The sequence below is a fragment of the Schistocerca americana genome, chromosome 1 (genome assembly GCF_021461395.2).
Source record: "Schistocerca americana isolate TAMUIC-IGC-003095 chromosome 1, iqSchAmer2.1, whole genome shotgun sequence".
Lineage (NCBI taxonomy): Eukaryota > Metazoa > Arthropoda > Insecta > Orthoptera > Acrididae > Schistocerca > Schistocerca americana.
In genome coordinates, this window is record NC_060119.1 from 820,323,761 (window position 1) to 820,337,899 (window position 14,139).

General features: G+C 41.3%; 1 protein-coding gene across 1 annotated transcript in view; it reads right to left on the reverse strand.

Moving 5' to 3' along the window:
- LOC124546270 (transcriptional regulator ERG homolog) overlaps window positions 1–13,646 on the reverse strand; it is a 290,203-nt gene extending 276,557 nt beyond the window's left edge. Inside the window, exon 1 of the mRNA XM_047125024.1 lies at window positions 13,562–13,646. Within this exon, the coding sequence (XP_046980980.1) occupies window positions 13,562–13,646 (85 nt within the window). The remainder of the gene's footprint in view (window positions 1–13,561) is intronic.
- Window positions 13,647–14,139: the final 493 nt, after the last annotated feature.

The following is a 14,139-nucleotide window of genomic DNA, read 5'->3' on the forward strand; positions in this document are numbered from 1 at the left end:
CTATTTATGACTCGGTAAGATACTGACCCAAGGGGCCAAATGTATGAGTGGGAAAACGCTTCATTTGTGTAGGATGTACTGCTGCAGATGATACGCCCTTGACGAGGAGGGTAAGAGATGATTGCTGTAGCATCGCCTCCATATGACCCGATGGAAATGAAAAGAATAAAGAACAGGTACTTCAATTTCCTGTCGGCACCGCTCCGTGGGCAAGGGGATTTCCACTGGCATTTTGGGGAGAGGATTAAAGCCTTCACATAGACTCGTCCCGATTCGTCATACAATGTTCACTTGTCTACAGTATTAGATCTTGGGTTACATTTGATATTAAAGGTACTTAGGTAAGAGGAAAATTTCGTTTTTAAATCACATGCTAAAAGACAGTAAAGGATCTTTCGCTTTGGATATCCACAAATAGCAATGGTGTCGACAACTTAGCAAACCAAGCCAGACATATGACTTGTGGACCTTTCTACTCTCCACTACTTTTGCTATGCGCAGTTCGTGTAATTAAATGTGGAAAAATTTGCAGAGGAATCTTTTGGGAGCCTCATGAAAATGTAACAGCTTCTTAACATGATGGAATATACTGCGCCTCAAAACTTGCTCTAGCTTTTGTTGTATATGAGAATGTACTGTAATTTGTGTTTAGTAATTAAATTAAATTGTTTAGTTATTGCTTGATAAATAGCGTTATGTTTGTTCGTTTACGCATTTAAATGTAACGAACACGTGAACTTAGCGGCACGTAAAGTGCAACTCACTATGAAAGACGAAACACAATTACCGTAGATAGTTTATGGAATTGTAAACATCTCTCCCTCTGAGGAATAGGGTAGCTCCTTCGTGAAGAAATTACACGAACCATAACTTCATTACAATGGAAGCACATTGTCATGTTGGATGGGAACAGAGCAGTTGCTTGAACTACGCATTCATCTTTAAAGTGACATATTCTTGAGCTAATGTCGTGTACACGTTAATATATAATCGGCTTGAAGCTTGTGTATTTCCTTCAGAATGAAACACAAATTATAATAAGCGTTGTAGTGTCAGATAGTAGGACTGAAAGATGTCAGTGAGTTTGAGACTAATTCCTCAAAGAGATGGCTCCTCGTAGACATGATCTCGATATCTGACACAAAACACTCGACCTATAATACTGTTAACGTGTCTCATCATCAGATGGAATGTAAATGAAATCTATAAATTATCTGTGAAGATATTGTGGAACATTTTCTCTGTTTTATCTGTGGATGGTCTTATGATGGTATACAGTCCATTTATCATAAACATGTTGCTGTATTATTTTGTCGATTTGACGTGGCATTTTACCACAGGGTCAGAAACCTCAAATAATTCGCGTTTCATCAGTTTAGACGGTTTGTCGCGTCTTATTGAAACATTGGGAACAAAGGTAACCGCACATATCACACTCTACAAAACTGTAAATAGTGTAACACAAAGTTCTAGTGCTGTTACAACAATATGCGGAGCATAAAGAAAACATGCAGTTACGTGACTACCGAAAATACAAGCTTTCACTTACTGTAGTTTCATTTCTAAACTGTGTGAATAGGTTCTCTGAATCAAGTCTGTTACTTTTTTATTTATACCTCCCAGTATTTCAGACTGTCGGGTCATACTTTTCTGATAGATAACACTAAAATAAGAACATCAGCCAGTGTGTAACTTTTAAATCTGTGACTACATGAACGAGGAAGTATTGAAAATCCTGAGTAGTTGAGAAGTACTGTGTGTTTCACGACATATTTCCACTTAATATTCACATTGTTAAGTTTTAGCTCATTGTATATTATCCTACTTTTCCAAGTTAGATTATCCCATTGATGACTCAGATTTTCAAAAGGGTCTAGGTTTTTCGACTGTGGCTCTCATAATCTCTTTATTACATTTTAACCTCAGCAAGTCCTAAATATCGTCAAAAGCAGGTGGAATTTGGTAGGCAAATTTGGTAAATAGATTTAATTTACAACAATATGTCATGAACCCCTGGGGCAGGGGCGTTATTCCGATGGTTTTCGTTGTAATGCGGACGTCTTACCACATTTTTTTCTTCCAATCGATCCAGATGACTTGCGCAGTTGTCAGTTACTATTTTAATCTTTCCAGCGTAATCAATAACAAGAATCCCTTTTGAAACAGACAGAGGAAATCGACTTCACGTTTTGTGCAGTCAAATGATTTCCACCGTCTACTTTGGCTGTTGTTTCGTTACTGTTGTTAAGTGGTAGACCCACGTCTCATCCAAAGAATTAAATAGGAACACAAAATCCATTAGATTATTTTTAAAATATACCAGACAATTCGGAATGTGATCCACATTTTCTTGTGGTCAGTATTCATTAAATGTAGCAGAAGTCTTGCAGAAACTTTTCTTATAGTTAATAATGATGGTACTCTCTCTTATTATATGGTTATGATATTAGTTATTTCATATATGTTTATGCGCCTATCATTCAATACCGTACTTTGCACTTCCTTCAAGTTTTGATCTGTTTTCACGGATGTGGGACGGCCTTAAGAGATAGTCAAGAGAAGTAAGTTTTGGGTAAATTTAAGCTGTCCATGTTCTATCTGTCGGGAATGAAGAAACAAGTTCATAAACCACCACCAACTGCGGTTAACGTTTCGTTGGTAATAAAGCGCCCAAACCATAGGCGTTTATATCGGCATCCTATTTAGGTTATACATTTGAGAGAAGGAAGTTCATTCCGATTAATTTAAAAAGCACTATGAAGAAAAGTAGTTCAAAGATTATTATGATACTTGAGCTCATAGTGGAACATATACTTGCATAACAAAGACATAATATATAATTTGTACCAACAATATCTCTGAGGTAGGCCAAGGATATTTCACGTTGATATAGTAAGAGTCCCACATTCAAGGACGGATTGCAGCAATCCGTGACTATGTCGCAAGTGTGGGCAAATCGCAGATCGCAGCTGACGATCGCAGATCTCTCAAAATTCCTGACGCGACAAGTGACAATATGGACTCGCTTGTCCAGACATTAAGTGTTGTTGTGTGCTACTGTTTCATTTCTCTGTGGTCGTGTAGACCTAGAACATCATGCTAGAATTTGTAGTTATTGAATGAACACAATCACACTGAAAGATGAAGTTGAAGGTGACTTTCCCAGTTATATTAAAAAGGAACAAAAATATGAAAAAAACTGATGCCCTCAGACTTTAAAGTGATTAGCATTTTGGAGCCTGTGCTTCGGAAGTAGAAATCAATGGTAAGCTCAGAACAAAATTCACCTTATACAGGACCGCATCTGATCATTTTGAACTCCTCATGAAACAACTAGAAGCATTATTAATGTTTTATCTTCGAATCTGTAAGGGATAATATTAAATGTACATTTTAACTTAGATGTGTAGGGCCTACCCGTTCTATAACTGTACTTAAGTCCCTTGTCATTTGATATAATCTAACTCTCTGGCGTACAATTCGGTACAAGAGCTACGGAAACCAACAATGGAACATTTGATAACATTTCTAAAGGAACAGCAAGATTTCAAAATCACTGTGTAAATACTTGCAGTCTTACTAAAAGACTACTAAATGAAAGAGAAACTGGCGAGTTTAAGATTTCTTTGCGAACTACAGATTGGGACTATGTACACAACATGTCTGACATCGCTGAACAATGTAAGGTATTCCCTAATTATAAAAGGTTTGTTGTGTATGAAACTTCCTGGCAGATTAAAACTGTGTGCCGGACCGCGTCTCGAACTCGGGACCTTTGCCTTCGGTGGGCAAGTGCTCTGTGAACTTTGGAAGGTATGAGGCGAGGTACTGGCAGAATTGAAGTTGTGAGTGCGGGTTGTGAGTCGTGCTTAGGTAGCTCAGTTGATAGAGCACTTGCCTGCGAAAGGCAAAGGTCTCGAGTTCAAGTCTCGGTTCGGCACACAGTTTTAATCTGTCAGGAAGTTTTATATGAGAGCACACTTCGCTGCAGAGTGAAAATCTCATTCAGTTTTGTTGTAAGTTGCTGAGTGCTCTCATTATCAAATCCTGAGCGACTATATTCCTGGTATGGCTACGAAGTCTTTCGCGACGTATTTCTTGAATAAAAATCTCTCGGTGTACATGCCGCGTCAATTCAGGATAAAACTCCAAGCTTTCGACCACTACCTCCATGGTCGTCAGTCAAAGATAGTCTCGGCTTAAGAGTGCCGGGAATTTATACTATTCCTTGTGAATGTGGCAAGAATTACGTGGGCCAGTCTATGAGAACCGTTGCCGACCGCTGCATCGAGCACCAGCGCCACCTGAAATACAGGTATTTCGAAAAATCTGCGGTGGCTGAACATAGCCTGCATAGCAAGCATAAGATTTTATTTGAAGAAACCAGAGTAATAGCCCACGCATCGAATTACTGGGACTCTGTGATCCGGGAAGCAGTCGAAATTAGACTTAGTGATAATAACTTAAACAGAAACAACGGCTATGCACTTAGCAACACTTGGAAGAGTGCATTGGATAAAGAAAAATCGGAGAGAAAAACTTCCCGCACTTTACCTTCTGATTCAAGGGATGGCGCTGCAAGCAACGCTGGATAGAAACTACATCTATGGAAGTAGAGGGCACCACTTCACGACGCGCCATATCGCTGTTGCTATGACGTATTCCAGCCAATCAGAAGCCGTCCATTGCATATAAAAATGGGAACCTCGCTAGTTCACGACAGTCAGTTTTAGCCCTGACGACGACCATGGAGGTAGTGGTCGAAAGCTTGGAGTTTTATCCTGAATTGACGCGGTATATTCCTGGTAATCTGAGCTCCGACTTAAGCACAATGTAGTTTTTCGTACATCTCAATGTTTATGATGTCATATTTCCTAAACTATGTGTCGCACACTGATATAATTTTGCAGGTATCTTCAGTGGTACAAGCGAATACTGAGTGGAAAATATGTTGCGAATAAAGTTTGTAGACCGGCCACTGTGGTTGAGCGGTTCTAGGCGCTTCAGTCCGGAACCGCGCTGCTGCCACGGTCGCAGGTTCGAACCCTGCCGCGGGCGTGGATGTGTGTGATGTCCTTAGGTTATTTATATTTAAGAAGTTGTAAGTCTAGGGGACCCATGACCTCAGATGTTAAGTCCCATAGTGCTTAGAGCCATTTGAATAGAGTTAGCAGTGAAGAAATAATAAATTTAAAGGTCATGCCCGATACTGAAGTTTTACTGCAGAGACAGCGAAGATGTAATAAGCGATAAAGTTTTTCCTTTCATCCTTTTGTGGGATGCGGATTTGAAAGAGAAAAAGTTTCGTAAAGTTTCGAAATTACATGTAAAATTTCTTGAATGTTCCTAACTGTTCTCATCCCCAAATAGTGGACGGATGTAAACTTGGTATTTTCGCATGGTGAGTTACGCTGCACCTAGACATATACACAGTTTATAACAGTTTCTAACTTTCATACTTGTCTTAATGTGTTACACTTTTAAGGTAAGATTATATCAGTTGAGTAGATTATGGCTTCACCTTAAATTTTTAAATTTGAACTATAATTATATGAAATTCTGAAAATCAAATTTTGTTACACGTAGAAGTGATTCGGTACGCAACCAACAACTGGACCCGGGTGATCGTGCACGGTGTTAGTCGTTTCTTAATATAGATAGCCAACAGTTCCCAATAAAATCGTTTTAAAAGCAGTTTTTTAGATTATCATTTCCGTTTTTTTTTATCAATCCGTCGCCTATGTGAGGGGGCCCCTACTAGCGTCTCCAAAAGAATATAAAATCAAGTAAGACGTACGTTGCTCCCTCAACATCATATCATTTTACAAATTGAGGTGTGTTCACCAGAACAGAGGTTTTGGGCCATGCACAAACTGAAGGTCTACCAGTCTGGCGTGTGAGGTACTCTTTAGGGGTGGAGTGGCTGCCAGCGGTCGCGAGCAGCGGGCGGGCATAAGCGGCCCCTGCTGGCTTGGCTGTGCGTGTCGGCCGCAGGTGGCGCCTCGGCCGCGACCCCAGCTTGTTCCGACCACGCCTCGCTCGCCCCACTTGTTCGCCACACCATTCCTCCTCAATGGCCGCCCCGCACCTCACTACACAGGCCGCTCACGCCCATAGATCTCAGCGCCCGAGGTTGCAGAACACCTGAGACTTGTGCGGCAATGCAACAAACCATCATGTTTTATAAGTGCGAATAATCTCGGTGTTTTGCGACAACTACGCTTCTCGCATCGACACCACCTCTTCCACGTTACAATTTTTCATATATTCAGTTCGAATTTCAGTCCTATAGAGATGAGCTACTCTGATCAAATCCCGAGATATCGCTGAAAGACTAAAATATACATTCTGTCGGCAATAGCTGCTTGATTCAAGTGCTTACTGCTTTCTCGAGGACCCTCGGTTTTGATAGAGGTAAACGGGAACCAAAAGGCTTGGGAAGATACCGTCAATAACAAGGCCAAAATCACACGCCGGCATTTTGAATGGCCCTACACATTACCGTTCTGCAGTCTTACAGGTTATAGTTTCTGTGCCCCTCCAGGCAGTGTCAAATGTCCATCAGAGGAGAGTAGAAGACGTGATGAACGTACAACACATTCATTATTCCATTGGTATGAGGAACTTTAGTTGTATTTTAAATTGATAGCATATGTGGGTATAATATCCAACCATTTGCTTTTTTGATCTGATATGTTTCATTGTACCATAACCACTAGTTTTCGAGCCACCACCAACTCATTATCTGATGGAGGCGCAGGTAGACGCTAGAGCCGCGATTCTGGCGGAAGTAACAGAAGTATAGTGAGTGGCATGTTCACGAAACGAGAAGATCATTGTGTTTTAGGACACTTATATTGCACTAGCTTACAGACACACACAAACACCGTCTCTCTCTCTCTCGCTCTCTCTCTGTCTATCACACACACACACACACACACACACACACACACACACACACACACACACACACGCGCACACTCACTCACACAAGTGCGTGATGGCTCACATACACACACGCACAGGCGCAAACGCACTAGAACACAACATTTAGATGCACTTGGTTTCATTCATAGTAAACAAACACTGAACGTATGTGTAAAGAGTATGACGATGCATAATATCACGATCTTTGTTATGAGACACTTGTAAGTAATTTATTCCGTAACTTAAGACACATATGTCATGTCAAACATCGCGAAGTGTCAAAGCACGACGTCTCGCATCTTCATACACTTTTTGTTTGAGTTCAGCGTGTTTATTATAAACCCTACTGCTCCTAAATAGCGTGGAAGATGCGAGATGTCGTACTTTGACAAATCGCGATGTTTGACATGATACACGTATCTTAAATTACGAATAAATTATTTACAAGTGTCTCATATCAAAGATCGTGACATCATGAATAGTTATATGGCTCTGAGCACTATGCGACTTAACTTCTGAGGTCATCAGTCGCCTAGAACTTAGAACTAATTAAACCTAACTAACCTAAGGACATCACACACATCCGTGCCCGAGGCAGGATTGGAACCTGCGACCGTAGCGGTCGCTCGGATCCAGACTGTAGCGCCTAGAACCGCACGGTCACTCCGGCGGGCCATGAATAGTCATACATACGTTCAGTATTTGTTTACTATGAATGAAACCAATGCGTCTAAATGCTATGTTCTAGCACGTTTGCGCGTGTGCGTGTGTGTGTGTGTGTGTGTGTGTGTGTGCGCGCGCGCGAGCGCGTGTTTATGTGTGTCTGTGTGTATGAATGGCTGGTTGGGTGGGCAGGTTGGTGGGTAAAATGTACATTGACGGAATGAATTTCTTAGGGATACCAAAAAGCAGCGCAATGTAAGTATCCCAAACATATTAAACTTATGTAAGTCACCATTGTATGTTGGGTGCCATATTTCCATCATATTATAATGGAAGGGAGTAGCTGGATGTCCTCAACACTCAGCTTTTAACCTTCTAAATTCCGTTTGTGATAAATGGGCAAAGTTCTATGGACAAAAATAACAGTTTTACAGTTTAGCAACCACAACCAGGGAATTGTGCAAATGTATAGTAAAAGGATGAAATGAATTTCGAATGATATATGAGTAATTGCGCTTGCTCTGACGAATGATCAGTGGTTAATCCCTCTAATTAAGTGATGCTTCTAGTCTGTTGTTGCTTTCCACCCTGGTGGTGAAAATATGATCAGCAAGGGCGCAAAACGTAGTGACGAAGAGCTCCATAGCACGAGATTATGCTATTGATAGTCAGGCCTTATGCAAATGTCATGGCTTAATGTCTATGCTTTTCCTCCGTCTCTCATGGCCCACACGATACAGATACTTATTTGATACTATAATAAGGAGAGGAACTGTACATGAGTGTTTCATTCACAATAATGGTGACAATATTGTGGCAATAACCAGTTACTAAAACATCATCATAAAATAATTGATACTTCCGTAACTGAGTCGGCAATCGCTGTTAAGGCGTTTGTGTGAATTTTAGTATTTTATCTGTATACCTTATGCCTGTGTTATAGTTTGTCTTATATTATGATCACAGCTATTTGTAATGCAGACCCAAATAATGAGGCAACCTAGCGGAAAGTCAGATTCCATGGTAGTCCCTGGAGCAAAAGGCTACATAAGGAAAGCGTTAGCAGCATGAAATATTTTTAGAAGGAACGCAATGCCTACTTTCCCCTGTACTACATGGCCTAATCAACACTATTTCAAACTTTTTATTTTGTATTTGTATACTTTCCTTCCGATGTTGAAAGTAAGTGACTCATACAAATTTCTCTCTGGTGATTACAATCTTCCATTTATCAAATCACTTGTTATTTTGTTTGGCTGGTCTCCTTATCAGTTAAGCATACCCATCGATGAAGACGTCTTGTTCGCGCTATTCAGCTTTCGGTTTTCACTTGGAGGATGATTTTCTCTAAGAGGACATCTTGCCTCCAAATTTTGTGATAAGTTAACTATAGAATGATGTGATAGCACATTACCACCAGTCCCATTTCACCCTTTCATTCTTTTAGAATTCAGACATTAGTTTCTTTTCTTCTTTTTAAATCCACTAAATTCGCAAACATCTCCGATCTTCATCATCTTAATTTTGTCTGATTATCACAGTAAGTTGTTGCTTTTCTCGTAAATGGTATTATTTTTTTTTATTTTCTAGATGTAGTTGCGATCCTTACAGACAGTGGACCCAAGGTAGATGAAACGAACAGGTATTTCGTATTTTGCTACAACATCTGGTTGCAGCAGAAATTCATCACGGTATTCTGTCTTAATTTTGACTTGCTTTTGATTAGTGTTAAGCTAAATTTATTACTTTCCTGATCCACTCACTCGAATTGTTCGTTCATGTTATTATTTGAAAATCAAATTGTTAAGGAAGTAAACCAAGATGTAACAAACTCAAGATGTACTACGAAGCAGTGAATACCAGATAGTAAAGGTCTAGAAAGAAGAGAGACGCTCTGCATCGCGTTGTAGCTTGCTCGCCAGGTTTCGAGAGGGCGCGTTTCTGGATGAGGTATCGAATATATTGCTTCCCAATACTTATACCTCCCGAGGAGATCACGAATGTAAAATTAGAGAGATTAGAGCGCGCACGGAGGCTTTCAGACAGTCGTTCTTCCCGCGAACCATACGCGACTGGAACAGGAAAGGGAGGTAATGACAGTGGCACGTTAAGTGCCCTCCGCCACACACCGTTGGGTTGCTTGCGGAGTATAAATGTAGATGTAGATGTAGATGAAGCTGTCAAACTGGATTTTTATTACGAACTCCTTGCCGCTCCGAAAATGAATGACGCATTTCCTGGAACCTGAGTGCTGAATTTACACAAAGTGGTTTCATGTATTTCATGCACAAAATTTACAAAATGACTGAGCGAATTTATGAGTATTCAGGATGTTGTTTTGTGTGCTTCATAGAGGGAAAGTATTCCAAATATTGACAAAAATTTTACTTAGGCTCTTCAAATGGTTCAAATGGCTCTGAGCACTATGGGACTTAACATCTATGGTCATCAGTCCCCTAGAACTTAGAACTACTTAAACCTAACTAACCTAAGGACAGCACACAACACCCAGCCATCACGAGGTAGAGAAAATCCCTGACCCCGCCGGGAATCGAACCCGGGAACCCGGGAGTGGGAAGCGAGAACGCTACCGCACGACCACGAGATGCGGGCACTTAGGCTCTACGAAAATTATATTTTGTAGGTGTAAGTGGGCAACAGAACAGACTTCCAAGCTCAATGTGAAACAGCTGACGTATTCATATTGTTGAAAAACTACCTCAGTAAAGAAACAATAACGATATACTGCTAGATCCATCCTGTTTTGAACTATGGGTAAACATTTGCGTGGATTACATGTACTTATTCAAAATTATTGAGTTCTAATTCTCAGTATATTTACACTACCGTATTTTATACACAAAATCCTTAATCACACTTCATATTTTTCAAACATAAATTAGAACTGTCCAACATTTTGACTAGGCGAGAAGTTGACACTGGTAAACATAATACCCAAATTATCAAAGGTTTTGGTGGTCTGAGCTTCACACGTAACGGTGACATGCTGAGACTAATAATAAACCGTCTACCAAATCTTTTGAAGCTAATCGACTGATAGAATAAGCGGTTTTAATTCTAGTTGTCGTGGCTCCATAAAATAAACTTCGCTGAATCGTCTTTATGTTTACTTCATGGAACCGGGTCGCTTTACATAGTCGAATAATTTGGGGAGACAGATTTTAAATATTAAACTTCAGAGAGCAAAGACATCTAGCAAACTTCTTGAACTCTGATGTTCAAAGTCGACAACATAAGAAGACGAATGCATACTACAGGAACTAGTACAAACAGAACAGATCCTCCGTGCTATTTGCACTTAACCTATAACTCACTTTTACACGAGAGGTGTGATACTGCACGGTTTTTAACATTCCAGATAGTAGGCAAATCGAACTGTACAACAAAAGAAAACTTATTTTCCTGTTTAAGTATTACCAGACATACAGTTTCATAGTAATTAAGCAGAGTATTCATTTGAGGGAACTGTTGATGCATGAAAACTACTCAGAGTTCGCCAAGTACGTGTTTCACTCGAAACTTGGTCGTTGAGTCGCTGTAAGCCGTAGATAGTCTAGTGTTTTCTCCAGTCTGAATAGCAACATCAACGGAAATGTTCAGGAGCTACTGTGTATAGACAAACTTGGAAAACTGTTGGCTACAAAAGAAATTAAATCACTATTTAGTAAGAGATTCTCTGTGGCCCATATCTTCATTCGAACTGAAAATCTTTTATCTTGCTTCCATTTAAAGTAAACCACTTAAGAATAATATCAAGAAAATCAGCATTTCGCAGTAATGCGGAATGTTCTTAAGAAAATCGCTTCATTGTTAAATACATAGTCTACTTTTGGGGCGTAATCTTCGTGTGCAACACTTCGGGTAGTGTACCTTAACATGACAATTAAGAAAACTTATTTCAGTGTTATCTGCTTTTCGATATCTGCTTTATCTGCCGTCGTGAGGTACTAAACATTGCAAATGAAATTAACCCACTCGTATTTGGTTTCTTGTTGGCTGTGGCACATTTGGTATCTTGAGAGAACTGTGGTAGTCATTTCATCCGTCATCCATAGGCCCACACTTACTCATGGACAATGTGATTCCGGATTCAAGGTGGAGAATTTGTGCCTGGGATTGACATTCAGAGAATGCATCTATCGTGTAATTGGAAAAATGAATGAGCAATTCACTATCACATCAGGAATTATGTGACTATAGTATCGAATGAACTTGCTCTCTTCGTTCTAACATTTATTTGGTTTCTTAATCTCTTCGTCCCATTTGGTATCTTGAGTGAACGATGGAACTCACTTTACTGTTACTGTGAGTGACTTTTTTTGTCATTTAGTCAAGACTAAGTGGAAGTCTTTCCAGCGTTCTGTGAGACTACATTTCCTGTAACGAACACCAACAATGCGCCTCTCTCCCCTTCCCAAATGAGCTTGGAGTTGTTGAGAGTAGCATAGACATCTTTCTCTGGTCTACAAGAACACAGAACTGGAGTCTTCTGTCATCAGTGTTACGGAACTGAGGCAGAGGTGTTGAACTGTAAGGAAGTGAAAATAAGACTATGAGACCCACGAGGAGAATTATATATTTTTCTCATGAAGCTAAATCTTTAGTTATATCAGTCAGCTGAACTCGTTCGTACGCGACACATAGTTCGATATGAGGTGTTCTGGGATCCTTGATGATCAGTCGCGGAAACTGATGAATTTTTTTTTGCTAAATGTGACTCTCATATCCACAATTCCTCCTTATTTATTCACGGAAAATGTAGTCCCGCAAGTAGGATGGTGACTTTGTGCCCGAGGTTGACAATTTAAGAACAGTGTAATTAGCAAAATAAATGAATAACTCAAGTTTAGAAATTGTGTGTCTGTTGCTTACTGACAAGACAAACTTCAGGAGCAGCTATTAGTTTCACGGCTAGTTTGAAAATAAAAATATGAACGCATGCTTCGAAGATTATTTATTGCCATACAACTGGAGTTACATATTTTTTGACGATATTGTAATTACTTTTGAATCTTATAACAAGGATAAACTTTTTGTGTTGTTTCCTGAAGGTTAATGTAGAATACCGTCATGTGCGGAAGAAGACTCTTGTACTCTCAAACATAAGTTTATAAAAATACAAACCTGCATATCATCCCACAGAATAACGAAGAAAGGAAATACAGCATGTATGATGTATTATGTTTTTCCGTCATCTGCGTTACACTTCATAGGAGAAATATGCGGAACATAGTTTTTAACTTCGGTGTTTCGACAAATGTATCGCGATTGCAAATCCGGATGTAGACTATGAAAATAGGGAATTTTTGGACTAGTGGGAACAGTTACATAATGTATGTAACGGAACACACGCGCATTAACAATTACGGAACTACATTGTCGAACTGCACCACAAAGCGACCGTTTGGGTGATATAATGAGTAAAAGAAATTAATTATTCTATTCTTTCCTTTGCTCTTGCTGCTGCACAACTTTCGAGAACCACCCCGAGGTGAATGCCTTCTGCTGTAGTTAACAACATTAAAAGACATAAGATGTGTATCGCTAAACATGGGGCAAATTCACAGTCGTTGAAACAGCTTCACACAGCCACAAATATGCTGCTGTAGAATTCGAGCAAACAAGCAACGTTGATAGTGTGAACACATGACATATTCTGCTCTCCAAATGCTTCTTTCTTTTATTTTTTACTTTCGCTTTAGACAACCTCTGTTGTACGGTTATCCATTCTTTAGTTATAAGAAGTGTCTCACTGAGAAAACCCAATAGAAGACAACTGTGTTAGTCATAATGCCATCGAAGAGGCAGGACCCAAAGAAGGTGGAAATGACCTTCCGACTGGCACTGATGACATTTTGCTGCACGAAAGAGTTTGGCCAGAAAACGGCGGGTCGAGCAGGGCGCCAGTCACGGCAAAGAGCACCTGTCGGCGGAGCGCAGCGATATTTACCGGCAGCGAAGAGCATGGAGAAGTTGGTGAAGGTGCCCGCGGCGGTGCGCGACAGGTAGTCGGCGGACGTCTTGATGTCGAGCATGACGGCTGCCGGCTGCTGGCTTCGGCTGCGCTCGGCTCGGCTCGGCTCGGCTGGCCTATGCTCGCGCTACCCTCGTCACCACCGGGAGACGACTGCGGCGCCTCCGTTCGCGGCACATCGCACGCGGCAAGTGCCGGCGCGCCGGCCAGCGCCGCGAGGCGAGCGCCGCTGGCTGGGGGAGGGGGCGCGGGGGTGGGGGGCGGAGCCGGCGGCGCGCGGGCCAATGGCGGCGCGCGGCGCCATGCTGACGCCCCCACCCCCGGCCCGCGAAGGCGGAGAGCGCATGCTGCGGGGGAAACGAGCGACAAACGGCGCCCCGCCGCCACCCGCCGCTCACCGACCTCAGCGCGCCGTGTTATGGAGATAGCGGACCTTTCCTTTCCTTCCTCGGCCCTCCAGAGATAGGAAACGGCAGTGTCCCCGCCTGTTCACCCCTCAAACACAACTCCCGCCCACACTCTGTCGCTGGCATCGATCAGCTGCAAGAAACCGA